We start from the raw sequence: 15,672 nt of genomic DNA, 5'->3' as shown, positions 1-15,672 counted from the left end.
GGTGAGGTCGGCGCCACCTACAATATCACTAGAATACTATGGAATGTTCCTTGTAAACTATTAAACACAGTTTTGTTATTATATAATATGATTCATGCCACGCGTCAACTACCCACATCATGGACTAACAGTATTGTGCCAAAACCAAAGCTTGGACAGCCAGGTGCCTTTCGTCCTGTATCACTGACAAGTTTCCTGTGTAAAACCCTTGAGATGACGATGGCTTTCGGTAGACTATTATAGTCCGAATATACAACTCACAATTAATAATCTCAACCTTAGTAGATCCCCAAGGTAGTGACGGTCTACCTGCAGAGTTTTATAAATATATGTGGAAATTTATCAGGGTAGAGATCATGGAGGTTATTCAGTTTATCTTTAGGAATAAAGTATGAAGTGTATCACAAAATGCTGGAATAATAAAGCTCGTGCCTAAAAAGGGTAACCTGAATTTAATTGAAAACTGGAGACCAATAACCCTCCTAAATGTAGATTATAAAATAGTTGCAAAAATATTGGCAAGGAGAATTAAACTTTTTTTACATTCAATATTGTCAAACGACCAATACTGTTGTATAAAAGGAAGGTCAATAATAGATTGTAATATCATGGTTAGGGATATAGTGCAATTTGTTAGTAGTGAGAACCAAAAATGTGCCATGATAAACTAAGATTGGTCAAAAGCATTTGACAGAGTTGATATAAAATTTGTATTAAGGGTAATGGAAAAATTCAGGATTGAAAGATCAGTAAGACAAGGATGTCCTCTTTCTATGATTCTCTATATATTTTTCCAAGAACCTTTTTATTTATCAGTCAACAGCAATGCCAGAATAATTCCCCCACAGTTACCAAACAACATAAAAATTCCCATACAGGGATATGCTGATGATTCTACAGTCTTTGTTGTCACAAACCAGTCCATAATTGAGGTTAGCAGAGAAATAGAAAGGTTTGAAGAAGCAACAGGTGTTATATTAAACAAAGATAAAACAAGTATTATGGGCTTGGGTGAGTGGAAGAAGAGAGAGTTATGGCCTGTGCTGTGGATGAGATCAGCAGAATATTCCAGAATTTTAGGCACTATATATTATGAAGATACCGAACACACTGTTAATATGAATTGGAACAAAATCTTGGAAAATATCAGCATTACTGTAAATTATCCTTGTACCAAAAAGCAATTATTGCGAACTAAAAAGTTTTGTCCAAGGTATGGTACCTATCCCATACATTTCCATTAAATAAAATGTACTCACAGAAAATTTAATCATGTATTTTTAAATACATATGGAGTGGTATGTACCAGCCAATTAAAAGACAAACTCTGTATTTACCTGTCAAACAAGGTGGTATTGGTGTATCTAATGTGTTTTGTAAAGCAGCTGCTATACTATGTACAACTTTCATAAAAATTGCTTCAGACCTTGAAAAGAGGAAATGTTTAACTCCATATTATACAAGTATAAGGACCAGCTATCTATTAGAAATGAAACCTACGGATAATGTTTCCTACTTGTCTCCACCTTATTATAGTATTGCAATCAATACCCTGAGAAGGTTAGCAAGGCATCATAACTTTCCAAATGTCAAGAATAAAGATGTGTACAATATGTTAATGATATGGACTAAACCTGCAGTTGCAGAAAAGTATCCGCTGTTTAAATGGCCTTTTATTTGGGAAAATATTACTTGTAAATGTATGGATCCTCACCAGAGAGGCTTCATATATAGGTATATTCATGAAACTCTACCAACAAATCAGAGACTAAAAATGTTAAACATAAAACAATATGATAGTTGTGTAAGATGTGGTGAGGTAGAATATCCATTACATGTATTTTACTTCTGTTTCCATAACAAAGAGATAATTAAATGGTTTAAAAATCTCCTGAATACAGTCTGCAATGTCAATAGCAAATTATTTCTACATTTCTTAATGTTTAATATTAACTGTTGTGATAATAAGAATAAGAATACAATGATCATGCTAATGTCAGATTATATTTACTGTATGTGGTTAAGTAGGAACGAAAATGATAATGTTAAGGAGACTATAGCCTTTATTAAAGGCAGGATATATTATAATAAATGGATGATCAAGTGTATTTTAAAAGAAAAGTCATCCAAATATTTCACTTACAAATATGTTAATATGTAATATGTATACAGTATACTCTGTATATGTAAATTGTAAAATTAATAAAATAATAAAAAAAATATACAACTCACCTAAACTAATTGGTTTCACACGTGGTAAATATGTAAATAAATACATCACTACATTCCTTGTGCATGATAATAAGAGGCACAAACACAACACATTCCATGACGAAAAGCCGCATCTAATATTGCTAATAGGCAACTCACATTGTACAAACTAGCTAAATGGACATAGGAGGTCGTCTGTTACATTGTGTAAGTGGCTATTTCACCAACAGAAAGATATACCTGAAAAAAATAAACATTTGCATAGTTCTAAAATACATGAATCTTACGTCCACAGAAAAACCCCCACTAAACTATCGCCATAAACCACATTTTAAGTGTTAGTTATAGTACTTATAATCAAACCTACACACTGTAACCTAATCTAATCTAAAAGCAAACATTGTTAAAAGCCTTGATTTATCTCAATACCTGATGTTATCACTGCTAAGTTTCCAGTATTGATGGGTCAGCATTATTACTACGTTACATGCAATAAAAAAAAATAAATAAAAAAATATGCTCCCGGATAAATCTAAGGTTTATCCCATTTTATAAAATTACGAATTTTATATTTAACTAGTATCTTAAATCTCATCAATTCCATATTTATTTCAAAGTAGTTTCAACGTTGTCTTACTGGATTACTGTATTATTGATATTTCAACCCATGAAACAAATCATAATTTTAGACAAGCACATTTAAAACTGCACCCAAGTATAACCTAACCTAATATAACTGATCAAATGTGTACTGTACTTACCCACAGACGCTTGCCTTGTAGTACTGTGCTCAAGTTTTGTGCTGTAAAATATAAACCAGCGTTAGAAACAAGAATTTACTACGCTCATTAAATTAACTCCCATATATTTGCATAAGTCATCAATCAGTGTTTAAGCTACTGTAAATATTAAGATAGCTGTTTCTTTGATGTTCATTCTTTAATTACCAACAGTCTTCATGTGTTAACTTCTCACGTTCTACTCTAAATCTTGTGCTTCAACTGCTGATAACCGCTTCATAAGATAAAGGAGTTAGCTACCTGTACCTGTATAATTAATTTAATATATACCCCTAAAGAAAGCCGACATAGCTTGTGAAATTTCTCAGAGTATTCACTATTTGCTTAATTTGGAAACTATAACTGCACAGGGTAATAAAATAGTTGCCACAAGTATATTTAGCATTAGAAAACTATTCAGTATAAGTATCAGGAGCAAACTTAGCATGATCATTGAAGTGGAAAAAATTGGGAGGGATGATCCACGTTTATTTACGGTACACCGAAGCCGGTATTCATAAACATTCTAAGAATGTTCCTAAAAGTAAACCCAAATCACTCTTAGCAAGGAGTCCTAAGAGTTCATGCATAAAAGCTCTAAGAGTAACTTTTACGTAGGTTAAGACTAAGAGTAACTCTTACACCTTCCGCTAAAATTGAATTTCCGTTTCCGCTACATTAGCAAATACATAACACATAATGATGGGTTCTGGGTAAACACAAGCAATACACTCTGCCACGTTCGTAGAGTGATACAGTACATATAATTTGTAATAAAATTTTAAAGTCCTGCTATAATAGCCGAGATAAGTTTATTTCTCCAGAAACAGGGCCGCCAATTGCAATGACGGAGATAGTATAAAGGATGGTCTCTTCAGCCCCAAATGCCACGTTCAGGTAAGTTTTAAGGGTGTTTTTTTATGGTCTAAGTCATGGACGTTTCGTAAGTGAAGAAATGTGCCGTGAAGAGCAGCTTATGGACATAAAAAACTCCCATGTTCACACCAGCTCATTTGTCATCTTTTTTTCCAGTGCATTTACAGAGTATATCAGTAACCTTAAGCCACGCTGTTGACATTCGGCGAGGCAGGACGCTTCCAAGCCTCAGATACTGCTTATTATATAATTAACCGCTCAAAAAAATAACCCTATCAAACCTAACTTAACTCACCCTAAATAACACAATAATGTTTAGGTGAGCGTCGTGTTGGCAAGCTGGCGGACACTCGCCCCACAAGAGGTCACAGCTCAAGAGTGAAGAAGCAGTTCCTGAAGCAGTTCCTGAAGCTGTTCCTGAAGCTGTTTTGTTTGTGCTATCTTTCCTAACACAACTATTCACTATGGTATAATAAAAGCACTGAGGTTGATGTCTCCAAAATAAAACTGAAATACGTAAAACTAGGCACTTTTGTATATAAATGTTTATGTTAGCTCACACACAATAAAACACATGAAACTTCTCTTGGATATAACCAAACACTGACCACATGAAGCCCTCTATTGTGACGTATTTTTGCATAAAACACAAAAAGATTATAATGGGCGTGACCTTATTAATATTATTATTTGCATTATTATTATTGTGATTGTTAATATTATTATATTTAGATTTAATTAGATATACTTCACTGAATCTTAACAAGAATATTTTATAATACTTTCGCATGAGGTACAGATTTACGACTTTCCAAAGAGTCCAATTTATACCCATTAGTTATAAAAGAAATAGAAAATGTTTATTAGTGGAAAGATATATGAGATCTGATGCTTTTCTTCCACTCATCTATTTATGTTTTTTATTAATTTTCTTTCCTTCTATATTAAAAGAGAAATTTCAGATGATAAAATTACTAACTTACGCAGTTTCGCCACACAACAATAAAGTGTTACCAAAGGAATAGAACTCGGTGTTACTCTTCATGTGGAGACCGCATAACTGTAAGCTCTAATTCGTTTTATTGTAACGTATTCCGCCTGTTTCTGTAATAACAATCATTGGTAAAGGTCTAAGAAACAATTATCCCCAGAAATGATTTATGGATATTAATCAAAATTTCTGGAGATACTAGTTCCATGCTACTGAACACGAGAATGGAAGTAAGGATAAACAAAATCCAATACATGACCTAACTTCCTAGTGGGGAAGCACAGGAACTTACCTTAAGACAAATTGACCAATGATAGCTGACAAAGTCATCAGGTAAAGGTTCCTTTACCTTGTATCAAGCAAACTGAAGCAAATTTATCGGGGTTTTTTATGGTTTTAAGCAACTTGAAATGTATATTTTTCCTCGCCTAAGTTTCATGATTAATTTGAAGATTATATATACAGTATTATATAGTAAGTTACTCTTACACGGTCGACAACCATTAACACGGATACAATTATTTAAGTTATCTCTCAGCTCAGCTTTTGCGTTTTACCGACTGGAGTTTCAACACCTAAGTCTTAAGAGTCTGGGATATCCTATAAACTCAAGAAATTAACCTGGCCACGTTAGTTATTCACTAGTCTGACGTTGAATACGGAATCTATATCAGGTTATGCCTCAACTTTGTACGTTTTCTTTTAAATGTTTAATACAAGAAACTGTACAGTAATGGAAGGTTAGCTAATATTAGTTAGACCCAGTAGCAAGGCCCAGGTTTGATTCTTCGCTTAACAATTAAGAAAAAATTCCATTTTATATTTGAACATTAGGCTCAGGCAAGGTGATTTTAGGGTAATACTTGACGACCTTGGCGCTTCCTTAACAGCTACTGTCATCTTTGTTTCTGATCGAACAGTGATTTTCATATAAATTATATTTTTCTTCTAGATGAGTAAAATACAAGATAACTGTATAATATATTTAGGTTATGTTAGGTTTGGTAGGTTAGTTTGGTTTTTCTAAAACAAAAATATTTATACGAAAATAACTGTTTCATCAGAAGCAAAGCGAACAGAGAGAACATCATATTGTTTCGCCTACCAAACGTGAATAACCGTAAAAATAGTATTCCTAGTGCCAGACAACAAATTACTCAAAACAAGGTGGTGAGGTCTTCCTTGGGTATGAATGGATTAGAGCAGGGGTTCTCAACCAGGGGGGAATTTCCCCCCTCAGGTTTTCAGGGAGGGGGGGGGGAACTGATATTAATATGGAAAAAATAAAGGATTTTCAGTATTATATGCATATTATTTGGAATGCACTTTTTGAGGCAGACAATCTTGGAAAGGAGGGGGGAATGACATTCTGACATATGGTGAAAGGGGTGCATGGGGCAAACAAGGTTGAGAACCACTGGATTAGAGGAATCATTTGTGTCAACGTCTTGCAAACGTTGGCAATGTTAAGTGTGGAAGGTAAATTGAAGTAGTATAGTAGTATTGTATAATTATCATGATCAGCAACACTTATTCATCCCAATAATTTAGCATATACCATTTATATTCCCTTCTTCCTACTCCTCCCTCATCTCCCTTTAGGTGTCTCTCCGTGCCTCACATGTCTCTCCGGCTCATCTCTCACAAACCCTGCCACTTTTCCTTCCAGTCACCCCCTCCCACCACATAACCTACATCCAGGCAGGTTTCCCCCCGACACAGTACGAGGCTTGTTCACCCAACCATGTACCCACAGTAATAGTTCCTCCTCAGACAACTACTCCGATACGATGGCCGTGGCTTCAAGAGTGTAATTAGCAATTCCTGATTTACTGTGGCGATGAATTGCATGGAAGAGACAAGTGTGGTGGCGGTAGTAATGGTTGTGAGGGTCACTGGCCTCCTTCCCTCGGTATGGTCACCCATTAGGTAATTAATGTAAAGGTAAAACAAAATATACCGTAGCTAGGTCAGGTCAGGTTAGGTTAGGTAGGTCATTCCTAACCTAACCAAACCCGACCTTACTCGTAATTTTTATCTTTTATAATCCTAGAATAACCAAATATGAAAATCTCGCCACAGTCTATAAACGAATATTAACCCACAGTATACATCCAATTTTATTCAAGCCCGGTACCACAGGGCAGTGTATTGGGCCACCTGTTCGTTTGCTTCATACATGCCATGCCTAACGCTGTACATTTCTCCATACAAATGTTTGCGGATGACGCCAAGTTATTTCGTGAAATTAAGAACCAAGCGGACTGTGAAGAGCTGCCGAAAGATCTCTGTGAGCTTCAAGAATGGTCGAAGAAATGGCTGCTAAGATTCAATGTCACGAAGTGTAAGAGGCTGCACCTGGGACGTACCAACGGTAAGGAGTCGTATCATATGTTCCAAAGGGACGACGAAACTGCATTAATTGAGACTGAGTGTGAAAAGGACCTGGGTGTGTATGTTGACAATGAGCTGAAGTTCTCGGGCCATTGCGAGAAGAAGGAGAATCAGGTAACTAAATTATTAGGGTCTTATAAGAAGGTCGTTCAGATATCTAGAGGGTCCGTCCCTCGTAACGATCTTCAAGAGTGAAGTGCTTCCCCATCTGGAGTACTGTCACCCCGTCTGGTCCCCGAGATATGCTAGGGACTGTCAGTTGATTGAAAATGTCCAAAGGAGGGCCACCAGATTGATGCCTGCAATTCGGCACCTCAGCTACCCTGAGAGATTAGAGCGACTGAAATTATTTAGCTTATACTACAGACGGGCAAGGGGGGGGGGGGGACCTAATTGAGGTTTATAAACATCTCCAAGGGCCCTACTCAGTCGAGTGCCCGTACCTGGAGCTGGTGGGTGCTCGCCCCACAAAGGGTCACAGCTTATGGTTGAAGAAGCCGCAAGCCCAGAAAACAATGAGGGATAACTTTTTTGGAGTGAGAGTTGTGAACTCATGGAAGAATCTGCCAGAGTGTTGTGACGGCACCGAGTGTGAGCTCTTTCAAGGCCAGACTTGACCAACACTGGGGCAGGTTCAGATACATTCAGGAGCCAGTGCATGTCCAGTACTTGCCAACAATGCGTAACAGAGACGTGACTGAACGCCCAAGCGGATAAAGGTAAGTAAAAGTAACACAACATCGGTCTCCTGGTAACACAAATTCGAGAGGCATGTTTGTGGTTAGTCATACGATATCTAACTCTCATAGTGCACTGCCGTATAGGATAATAAGCACCAGGTTACCTCTAATTCAGTGCTTGATGGGGTATTATAAAGGGTGAACGGTAATAAAGTCACAGGAAAAAGTCACAGAAAAAAAATCACAATTTTGGCTAGGAAAAAAAGTCACTTTTAAGGTAATAAAACTAAAAATATTTTAAAACTGTTACTATATTAACTGACAATACACGACTTTTACATATTGACAACACAATTTATATATGATGCACGTAGGTTAGGTCAAGGTTAGGTTGGGTTGGGTTAGGTGACTTTTTTCTGTGACTTTTTTCTGTGACTTTTTCCTGTGACTTTTTTACCTGGATTCATTATACAGTACTATATCAAGTGTTTTAGTAGTATATCAGTCGATTTTCTTCGCTTCACGCCATGACACTTTCTAGGCTATAAAGATGCTGACGACGATTAGTTTGGAGAAAGCTGTGTGCAAGAAGAAGAACTAATTGTAGATACAGGCAAGTACTGTACAACACAGCCACGCGAGGTGTCTGCAGGAAACCATGACATACAGAGTGGCCGCTGTATAGTCACTAGTCAGTATCCAAACCCCACACAGACAGCACACTGCTCCCCACCTCGACCAGCGCCTCCTCCACATAGTTCGACGACTCTGTATATATACTGACAAAATATGAGACCTGCAATTAACGTAATGTTGCTCCACCTTTGCTGAGAAAAATGCATAAAATGGGAACATTCAACTGGCGCAGGCCGTGTTAGAGTTAAGTAAACAGTGCCATACTCTATTACAAAATTAATCTTGAAGACATTATAGGCATTACTATCAGAGAACTGTTACTTCAGATCAGTATGTAACTGTCTTGTTCTTATCGGTCGTGTATTTTGATCAGATCGTGTGCACTTGCCACAGTTTAGCAAGTCGTTAAAATATAATCAGTTGGAATATAGGACAAATTACTTATACAATACAGTGTACTGTATGAGCCAAATAAACTTGTGCTTTTTTTAGGCAAGATGAGGTTAAGGGGAGTGTGGCACTGGAGTGTAGGAGTGGTGGTGGTGGTCGCTGTAGCAGCATACCACAACACACATGCTGGTGATGATCCTACATCTCCCTCCCTCTCGCCTCAGCACCACGCCCTCTACATTGTTACACGCAAGTTACGTTCGGGTCAGAAGGACAACGCCTCCAGTTACTGGCCAGTAAAAGCAAGAGAGAATAATAACACGCAAGTTCATAGTGATTTTTCTAACGTTTTTCAAGATATAATCTCCCCTGACAGCCGGGGAATGAAGGTGGGAAGAGACAATATAACACCAGCTCCGACTGAGAGTGAGCTACATAATGATGTGTCAGGAGTGACAGCCAATGGTCAGCTGGTAAATGGTTGGTTGTGGAGTCTGGCCAACCCTGGATGGCTGTACCAGCGAGTAAAACATTTATACGAATCCCTCACTACCCATCGCCTCTATTACCACCTGTTGTCCCGCCAGGCCTTTAACACGCTGCTGACGGAGATGACACACGTGTCTCCTGACGTCCTTACCCCAAACCTGTTCCAGGTGATAGATAAACTTTACTATCAGCTGAACCTAGCAGAAAGCGTTATGCATAATATCACCTCCGTCATGCAGACAACTGAGCTTCATTACTACCTGGATGACGACACCATCTTAGAGATGATGCACCACCACCTACTGCCAACATCATACGTAAATATACAGTCGCATGATTCCGAGAGTCTCACTCCCTCAATGCTCGTGGATTCAGTTGTCTCGACTAGTTTCTCAGACTCCCACACTGCAAGAGTCTCTCTGAATAATCCTAATACAGCTTCCTCAACAAATGCTAGTTCACGTCTGTTCACTTCACCGGAAGTCACATTTAACCCGTCTACAACAAGCAAAAGTTATACTGCTGCCAGCGAGAGTGACAGTGTGCCCAACGTCTCCACCCCAGCTGGTCTTGACTTCCAGCTGCATGATTCTCATCATAAAATCTCTTCTCACTCACCCCATGTTGTTTCTCAACACACTGTACATACTGGCACCAACACCAAGCTGTTAACATCTCACCAAAATGCATTACATGAAGCCATGAGCAATCCACTTCAACCCACCTGGTCACACCAGGACATTAGTATTGCCTCAGGCACAGAGGATGTAGTGCTGGGTAGTGCCTCCAGCACACCCCAGGAAGAGATGCTCGCACACCCCTACGACACCATACCTGGTATCACACACACACATACACCTTCTATACATAATGACAGACAAAGTCTGGACCTTCTGAAGAACCAAAGTGTAAGAGGACGCACAAGGAGGATGGAAAATAATAGTGAGAGGTTTGTGGTATCTTTCAACATTTCCAATAACCGTGGCTCTGTGGTGACAGAGAGCGGGGACATGGTATTGAGGAGTACTGTCAGTGCTAGACCAGTACTAAGGTCATTACCACAGGTCCCTGACCTTATATCTAGACCACCCCGGTCTGACACTGGTGCTTCCCCACAGCAGCGCCCTTCACCAGGCAGGCCGCTCCACCCTTCCCTTCCCTGGGTTCGACCTGGTACCCTCCCAGGCTATTCTCAACACCTAGCTAACCCTGCACCACCTCCACCTGAAGCCATAGACCCTGTTAGTCTACTGATGTCAGAGGGCGGTACAACAGTGCCACCCATCACCACCACAGCTGCTCCGGGACCTTCACGTCAGCAGCTCCTTGATGCACTGGTGCTCCTGGCAGACCTCCACAGCAGTTTTAACCGTGGAGGAATCAGTGAACTGCCGACGCCCACCATTAACTTACAGACCCCCCAGACCCCTGGCAATGAGGTCCAGGTGTCCCTGTCACAACAAGCACCTGGACAAACTCATCACCTTGGTGCAACCATTAGTGGGGCTCTATCACCACCCCTCCCAGGCCCCCATCCCCATAGTTCACTCATCAATCCTTACCAAGTGCCTTTTTCCCAACCTAACGTGGGATATTCTGGATATGTTGGTAATGCCGGATATACTAGTTATCTTGGTTCCCCATCTTATTCCTACCCAGGTAGCCCATACCCTCAGTATCCTTACCCGCCGCCATATCCCTATCCATACCCGCCACCGTCACACATATGCCAGGGAGGAGGAGCTTCCACCAGCACCTCTACAGGGCCAGGGTCAGCGGCAGCAGCCGCTGCAGCAGGCGGTGGGTGTGGTGGTGGCTCAACATCGTCATCAACATCAGTAGGTCAGAGTGCAGGGGCAGCACCAGGATCTATGTCTGTGCACACCAACACAGGTGGTGGCTCTCAGGTGCAGCTTGTGAGTGCACCAGTTCCTGCTCTGGCACCTGCTGCACCTCCCCTGGCCTCCCAATCTGCTGCACCTCCCTTAGCCTCCCCACCTGCTGCCCCTCCCCCTACACCAGCTCCACCTTTCACCTTCAGCTTCAACACAGGCTCCACCACAACGGAGGCACCTTCAGTGTCACAGGAGGAATATGGACAAGTAGTGGCGGCACTCAGCACACTGATGGGCTACCTCAACCGCACCTCAACGCAACCTCAGGGTGAGCCAACACATCACTTTTCTTAAGGTAATATTGGGGCATTGTCATTCAATACGGCAGTCTTGAAATCCCTTAAATCACTACAGAACTTATCTAGAACAGTTTTACCTGAATCATGATGATTTTTATAAGAATGATCTCAAGGAGCTTTACAAATTTATTTTCTGTCGTAGGGTCGTAGTGGGAAGTGAAAAAGGTAAATGTCTATATAATGTCCTTTCATTTTGGCTATATTCATTTTAAATATTGATTTTTGAGCAGTAAAATAAAGTGGAAGAAAGATAAGAGATAAACTCTATGATGCTAGACTTACAGAATTCTTCCAACTTTTTCTCAATTCATCCCTTTGAGGCCTCACACATCTTGCCAACCTGTAGTGGTGGCCCAGAGATTGGATTCAAGGTTTTAAAAAAGGTAATACAGTACATAGTCACTTGGGGAAGATCTAGGCTATAGGGAAAATTCTAGAACAAGAAAAGAGTATGTGGAAATATAGAGTTAGTACAGTAATGAGGTATTGGGTTAGATGTGAGACCATACTAAGGTGAGTATGAGAGCCATGTATAACTTATTTACCAGATGCCACAACAACGGCCTCACCTCTGAAAGTGACTCACCTAGTAGCATTTCCAGCACCAAATATTGTGTTGTATCCATCAAGAAGATCACCACACACCACAACCACCAGACCTATCTCACGCCCATTACTCACCCACCTGGACTTTCTTCTGGCTTCTCCCATTCCCCCCAAGCCCCCACCACCACTTCCTAATATAAAACAACCTCAAAATTCTGTTTGATGCTGGACATATAGGACAAGGTCAACATGGACAGGTTACAGCTCTTCAACCATGCACATTCTGTTTGATATTTTTTGGTAAATCTGAGGTAGTAACTCAACAGTGTGAAGCATTATGTATGACACTGTACTGTAAAATTATAGTGCAAACCTTATATCAGAAAGCTGATAATAAATATTTATTGTTGTTTCTGCCTCTTCACTGTCCATTGTTGGGATAGATATACAGTACAGTACAGTACAGTACAGTACAGCACAGCACAGTACACTACAGTACTGAACTGTAATGTAATGCATATGCAGTACAGGGTGTGGCAGAAGTTGTTTTTCTACTAAATTATAAGCTGATCGACTCACTACTGCACCCAACATGTTAAGATTAGTGCAGCCAAATATAAAAATTATTCTCAGTAGAGCAGTGTATGCCACACCCTGAACCCTACAGTATAAACTACTGTACATATTTTCTGAAACCTATGTGACCCAACCATTCACGTCAGTGGTTGTAATTTATGCATGAATTTGCGTTAAATGCAATGCATAAAGAACTCAACCATACACAAGCCTCATGATAAAAAAATCCATATGAGTTTGAAAATGAGATCCATAATTACTTCATATACTGTTATGGAAAAAATAAGAGTGGGTAGAGCTGATACAAAATTACTCCCCGTAGCAACAACCACAACGGTGAGACCACGACGTGGAGGAATCGCTGGACTACTGCAAAATGCATTCAGGCGTGGCAGCAGCAGAACTACAGCGAGCACACCGAGTCCAAACCTGCCTTTAAATACACAAGTGGCAGCTCAACAAACACCAATTCCTCACATTGGTCAACAGCAACAAGGAAGATACACCTCTTCTCCTGGTTCATCTTGTTTCATATGTTGACAAACTGTACCAAAGTTGATGACCAAGTGATGAAATGGATGTGCACACCAACACTCCCAAAAATTTGTTCATTAACTACAAATTATTGCAGCTTAATATTATTCAGCAATTTCCATTTACTGTACAGTACTTGTTACTCATATGTACCTACATCTCTGAAGCATTTTATATACAGTATGCAGTAAACCCTCGAAGATCCGGACCCGGGAAATCCGGATTTCGGAAGATCCGGAATTTTTTTTGGGGGGGGTTTCTGGCTAAGAAGCCTTCTAGAAGTTTCCCTAAGAAACATTTCTAAACCAGAGCAAAGAACATTTGAGACCCGTGGGCACTGCTTGACCCGTCAGTTGCTTGGACACAGATGCCCGAGGAGGTGGGAAACATAAACAAAGTTGACACTTGTTGTTTGTGGGAATATTATTTCATTCACTCTAGTAATGACACAATGTTTTTTATTTTGTTATCAAGGGTAAATGCTTGGTTTATATACGGAAATTTGTTTATCATTATATTAGTACTGTACTGTATTTTGGTGTTTCTTATTTCATTTATTACTCACTGGAAAATTCGGACAATCGGCTTTTCCGGACAGGTGGTTCCCCCTTTTAGTCCGGATCTTCGAGTGTTCACTGTACTACTAAACTGTATACAGTTTTAATATTAACAATTAAGTACAGTAATACCCCGCTTTACGCGGTCAATTGAACCCACGGAGGCCTGCGTAAAGCGGGAAATGCGTAAAGTGAACAACAGAACATATGGGATTAATTGAAATAGAGACCAGGCCGACCCCCAAACTCCACTTTTTCAGACACAATACCTACGTTGTAGTAAAAATAACTTCTTAATTTTATGATGGTATGCACACACAATTAATAATTAAGAGAAATATCAATAATATTAGGTTTTTTAACACTTACATTAGTAGAAAAGATGGCTGGGCACACGGGGATGGGGGGTTGGTTCCGAGGCAGAGGGCAGATTATTGGCCCTCACCTGTATCACGTGTATCAATTGTATCACTATCCATCACAGAGGCTTCCAGGGCCTCTTTGTCAAACCCCTCAAAGTCCATATCCTCACCATCACTGACTTGGGCCGGCGGTGGCGGGTGAAGAACTCGGTAATGTTTTGATGACTGGGCGACCTTGTGCGCACCCTGCCCGCGCCGCTTCCCGCGTGTATGAGTAGATGCACCACGTAAAGTGAACATTCCGGTTCTGGCGGGGTACCTCGTAAATGTAGAAACGCGTAAAAAAAAAACGCGTTAAGCGGGGTATTACTGTAATGTGTTTTCTTTAATTAACAATTTATAGTCATGTTTTCAGTGTGTATGTGTGTGTGTGTGTGCCTGTACACCTACTGTAGCAGGTGTTGCAAACTGTCACTCTCCTCTCCCTCCACTGTACTGTATACTGTACACACACTACACACTAGCCTACCATAGGCATTCACTGCCCACTCTTTTAAGTACTGTACAGTACTGTGTGTAGGGTACTTCAACACTTAATGAATGGACAGTAAAATATACAAAACTATAATCACTTGTTATGTCTTAACACTGTGGACCATAGATTCCAGCTAATGGGGATATTACTGTAAAGTGGTCCCTCGGTTTACGAATGCCTCGGTTAACGAAATTTCGGTTAACGAATTACCTTCCATAAGAATATTCACTTCGGTTAACGAATTCCTTCCATATTTTTCCCAACATGTTTTCGCCTGCTTTCGGCTGCTCACCAGCTGTAGTATTAGTCCGCCAATACAGTAATCGGTTCTAGGGCTTAAATTCGTTACCATTTGAGTAAATATCAAGAAGGTTGTACTATTCAATAATTTTCCAAGTCTTATATTAAAATTTGTAGTAATTTTAACAATTAATTAACATAATTGAAGGACAGGGAACTAGTTTTTAGCGCGCCAAACAGCCACATGACTCACCCAAAATGGCGTCAGTGTGTCCCTACTCAGTGGAGAAAGTATCTTGCTTGAGACTCTCTTGAACATAAACTATTTTTACGTTTTTACAGTACAATTATTGGTCATTCTGAAGTTTATTTTACATATTGACAATATATAATACAGTGCAGTGTTGATTTAAAGAAAATAATCTTGAATTACACCAAGTGAACTAAAATTTTATGGGTGAAATGGCGACATGAAGCATGGGGTGTCTTCTCTTCCACCCCACTACCTTCTCTTCTCCCTTCTCCTCCACCCCCACTTCTAATTCCCATCATCATCATCATCAACCAGGAGCCTTCTACACGCACACCGCACACCTCAAAGCAAGTGTACTTTACTGCATTTATTTTTACTTTGTATGTAATTTTCAGTGAGCTGGAACCAATTACCCAAAATCCCATTGAA

At 39.9% G+C, this 15,672-nt stretch overlaps 1 protein-coding gene across 1 annotated transcript; it reads left to right on the top strand.

The window, feature by feature from the left end:
• Positions 1-8,635: 8,635 nt before the first annotated feature.
• Positions 8,636-14,039, top strand: LOC121863157 (mucin-5AC-like). Its single transcript, XM_042361648.1, has 2 exons — positions 8,636-11,609; positions 13,085-14,039. The coding sequence occupies exons 1-2, from the start codon at positions 9,065-9,067 to the stop codon at positions 13,300-13,302; spliced, it is 2,763 nt and encodes a 920-aa protein (XP_042217582.1). The 5' UTR covers positions 8,636-9,064; the 3' UTR covers positions 13,303-14,039.
• The last annotated feature ends 1,633 nt before the right edge of the window (positions 14,040-15,672 follow it).

Source organism: Homarus americanus, unplaced genomic scaffold, assembly GCF_018991925.1.
Source record: "Homarus americanus isolate GMGI-L3 unplaced genomic scaffold, GMGI_Hamer_2.0 scaffold5434, whole genome shotgun sequence".
Taxonomy (NCBI): Eukaryota; Metazoa; Arthropoda; class Malacostraca; order Decapoda; family Nephropidae; genus Homarus; species Homarus americanus.
The sequence above is the reverse complement of the archived record's forward strand: the minus strand, read 5'-3'. Positions and strand labels throughout refer to the sequence as shown.